The 3,377-nt window shown below is 52.8% G+C and overlaps 1 protein-coding gene across 1 annotated transcript in view; it reads right to left on the bottom strand.

The window, feature by feature from the left end:
- The window catches only part of LOC103766916 (fibrillin-2), a 143,142-nt gene that overhangs the window by 45,188 nt on the left and 94,577 nt on the right, over nucleotides 1-3,377 (bottom strand). The window contains 1 exon segment of the mRNA XM_029963865.1: nucleotides 319-444. Within this exon segment, the coding sequence (XP_029819725.1) occupies nucleotides 319-444 (126 nt within the window).

Below are 3,377 nucleotides of genomic sequence, written 5' to 3'. Positions count from 1 at the left end.
TTTTTCCCCTCTCCTTTTACTTTGGGCTCAGAGGGGCCCAAAGAACACCACTCTGTTCATGCCCCAGGCTGCTGGGTTGTACATTTGGGTTTTGTGGGTTAAAACCAACTGTTTGTCTGTATAATCTTATTTATTGTATTATTTTATTAAATCGTTATTCTGATTTATAACCTCTCCTTTGAGCTGAGTTCATTTCCCCTGCTGGTTCACCTTTAAACCAGCACAATGAGGCAGCACTGAGCGGGGACAGGGCTTGTGGGCATCACCTGGAGGTTCTGGCTCCTGCCCCCCTCTGCCCACCCCGTGCCCTGGACTCACCCACGCAGTTCTTGCCCGTGGGGTCAGACTCGTAGCCCAGGTTGCAGATGCAGCGGTAGCTGCCCCGCAGGTTCTCACACATCCCGTTGGGGCAGATGTCCGGGTTCAGGGCACACTCGTTGATGTCTGGCAGAGAGAAAAGTCAAATGGGATGGACCACAGCGAAGGGAAACACCAGGACATTCCATCTCCCCAGCCCTCCTCGTTCCTCGTGTCCACCCACAGCCAGAAGCACAATCCCAGACTGGTTTGGGTGAGAAGGGACCTTAAAACACACCCAGTCCCACCCCCTGCCATGGGCAGGGACATCTCCACTAGCCCAGGTTGCTCCAAGCCCTGTCATGCCTGGCCTTGAGCACATCCCAGCAGGGGCATCCACCACTTCCCCCTGTCCTGCCTACTTTCCTGCTTTGATCCAGTATATCCTGGGGAACCTTGTTCCTCTGCCTCTGGAGCTGGGAATACACAGCTGATCTGGCACAGAGCTCTGAGCTCAGGAGGAGCTGGATAAGGGGATGAGATAAGCCCAGTTCCAGGAGGGCTCTCAGCTCCTTCTGTCACATTCCTGAGTCTTCCAATAGTGCTTTTATCCCGGTGCTCAGCTCTGGGATTAATTATCCCTGCATTCAGCACCCAGTGCCCCTGAAGGGTGGCAGCCAGGTGGGCAGCACCTCTTCCTCTGCAACAGCATCACCTCCCTGCTTGTTCTGGAGCCTAGGCAAAGAGGTTTCACCCTGGCAAGAACCAGCCCAGGGCAGGCCCAGCAGTGCCCTGGCAGTGCCACGGTGCCAGATGGCCACAGGCCCAGGCCAGCCCTTCCCAGACACTGCTGGCCTTTGTCTCCAGGCAGTTGGAGTTCAGTTCCATCCAGGGAAAAGCAGCCCTGGAGAGCTCAGAGTGTGCCTGTGGGCAGGGCTGGGCTGACCAGGGCTTTATACATATATATTTTTTTCAGACTATTTTATGCCGCATTGATTTTAATATGTTAGAGGTGGATGAAGACCAAGAGATTCTGGTCAAATGCATATTTACACCTAGAGATTATTAGTTCCATACTCTCAGATCTGAAGAATCAAAGAGACATTTCTCACTTAGGAAGTATAACCCATCAAACTGATTAAATATTAGTATCAAAGTCTATTTATGAGCTGCCAAAGTGACTGATACAATCAGTGAAGATCTTGTTTCAGTAAATGTGATCTGTTGAGCTCTCTGGGCTTCATCCACTTGCCTACACAAAGACTTACATCTGATATTTCATTAAGTATCCAGTACATTTTCATGGATCTGGTTAATTTGGCCATTTGTCTTTCTGGAATGGAGAAGTCTGGGCTGGGATACTAAAATATGACACAATTCCTTGCTAGAAAGAGCCTTATCATTACCCTGAGCCTGACTCTGGCCAGGACACGGTGCCCTGGCTGGAAGCCCAAGAAGTCACCAGGGTTTTGCCTCTGGCTCATTCCCATTTGGAAGGTTTTGAGAGGTTGTTATCTGGCTGCTTTGTTCTCTCCCTGCTGGTCCAAGCACTGCCCAGGGCTGGCACTGTGACTAAAAGCAGCCCCCCCCACACACACACTTATCACCTCCCTCTCCCTGGGAGACTCAGGACCCTCCTCTCCCACCCCGGAGGAGCCGGAGGGAAACAACCAAGAGGATGGAGTTGGTCACGCTCAGTCGTTGCCATCAAAGCAGGGAGTGAAGCCAAACTCCGTGGGAGCATCCCCAGAAATGCAGCTCCCACAGGGGTGCCAGGAATCCAGCCCTCAGTCCTCAGGGATAGTTACTCAACACCAGCTCGTGGTGGTTTGGGGAGGGGGGAAAAAAATCCCACAGCGCCCGTTTCTCCTCCTCCCTGTGCCCAACTCACATCCCACCCACTGGCACAGAGGGAGGTTCTTGCAGGCATTAAAACCCATCCAGGCTCTGAAAGCCCCCCCTGTGCCCCCTCATGCTCAGCTCTCACACATACATGGGCTGTGCCAACCCTCAAGCACAGCCGGCAGTGCCAAGGCTCTCCTGGCACAGCCTCCCGGTGCCACATCACTCCTGGTGCCACTCAAAACCCTGGAGATGAAACCATCAAACCCACAAAACCTGGAGATGAAATGACCAAACCCACAAACCCAAAAGCTGGAGACAAAACCACCAAACCCATAAATGCAAAAGCTGGAGATGAAACAACCAAACCCCCCAACCCAAAACCCTGGAGATGAAACAACCAAACCCTCAGACCCAAAACTCTGGAGATGAAACCACCAAACCCACAAACACAAAACCTGGAGATGAAACCACCAAACCCACAAACCCAAAACCCTGGAGATGAAACCATCAAACCCACAAACCCAAAACCCTGGAGATGACATGACCAAACCCAAAAGGAGGGTGTGACCAAACCCTAAGGGTGACAGGAGATGAGTCCAGGGCTTGGGCTGCACAAACCTCTGCCATCAGCCGTTATCCCGATGCCGCTGCTGCAGAGAGCCTGGAATTCCGCTGTGGAGAAAGGACAGCAGAGCCATGAGCTTTGCTGGGCACTGCACCCAGTGCCAGTAACTCTGGATTTATTGTTTGTTTGTTTGTTGGAATGTCAGTTCCAGGCTTCCCAGCAGGGCCTGTTTGTGCTCACACAGCGTGGATTTTAAAGCTGATGCTCCCATTTGGAGTCCAACATCCCTGCCGTGAGATCAGCACCAGATTTGGGGACCCAGCCTTCGTTTGTGGACTGCCTGGCACCCCTTTCCCTCTGCCTGTGGCTTTCTTGTGTCACTGCCAAGCTGCCAAAGTCATCAGGAGGGCTCTGAGCACCTTCCTGGGGTTTTACACGCTCAGAATCACAGAATGTGCCGAGTTGGAAGGGACCCCCAAGGATCATCCAGTCCAACTCCTGGCCCTGCACAGGTCCATCCCCATGTGCCTGAGAGGATCATCCAAACCCTCCTGGAGCTCTGGCAGCCTTGGGGCTGTGTCCACTGCCCTGGGGAGCCTGGGCAGTGCCCAACCACCCTCTGGGGGAAGAACCTTTCCCTAATTCCAGGTTATACTGTGGATATAATTAC

This window comes from Manacus vitellinus, unplaced genomic scaffold, assembly GCF_001715985.3.
Source record: "Manacus vitellinus isolate BGI_N305 unplaced genomic scaffold, ASM171598v3 scaffold_64_pilon, whole genome shotgun sequence".
Classification (NCBI taxonomy): domain Eukaryota; kingdom Metazoa; phylum Chordata; class Aves; order Passeriformes; family Pipridae; genus Manacus; species Manacus vitellinus.
Note: the sequence above shows the minus strand (reverse complement) of the source record. Positions and strands in the feature narration are given on the sequence as shown.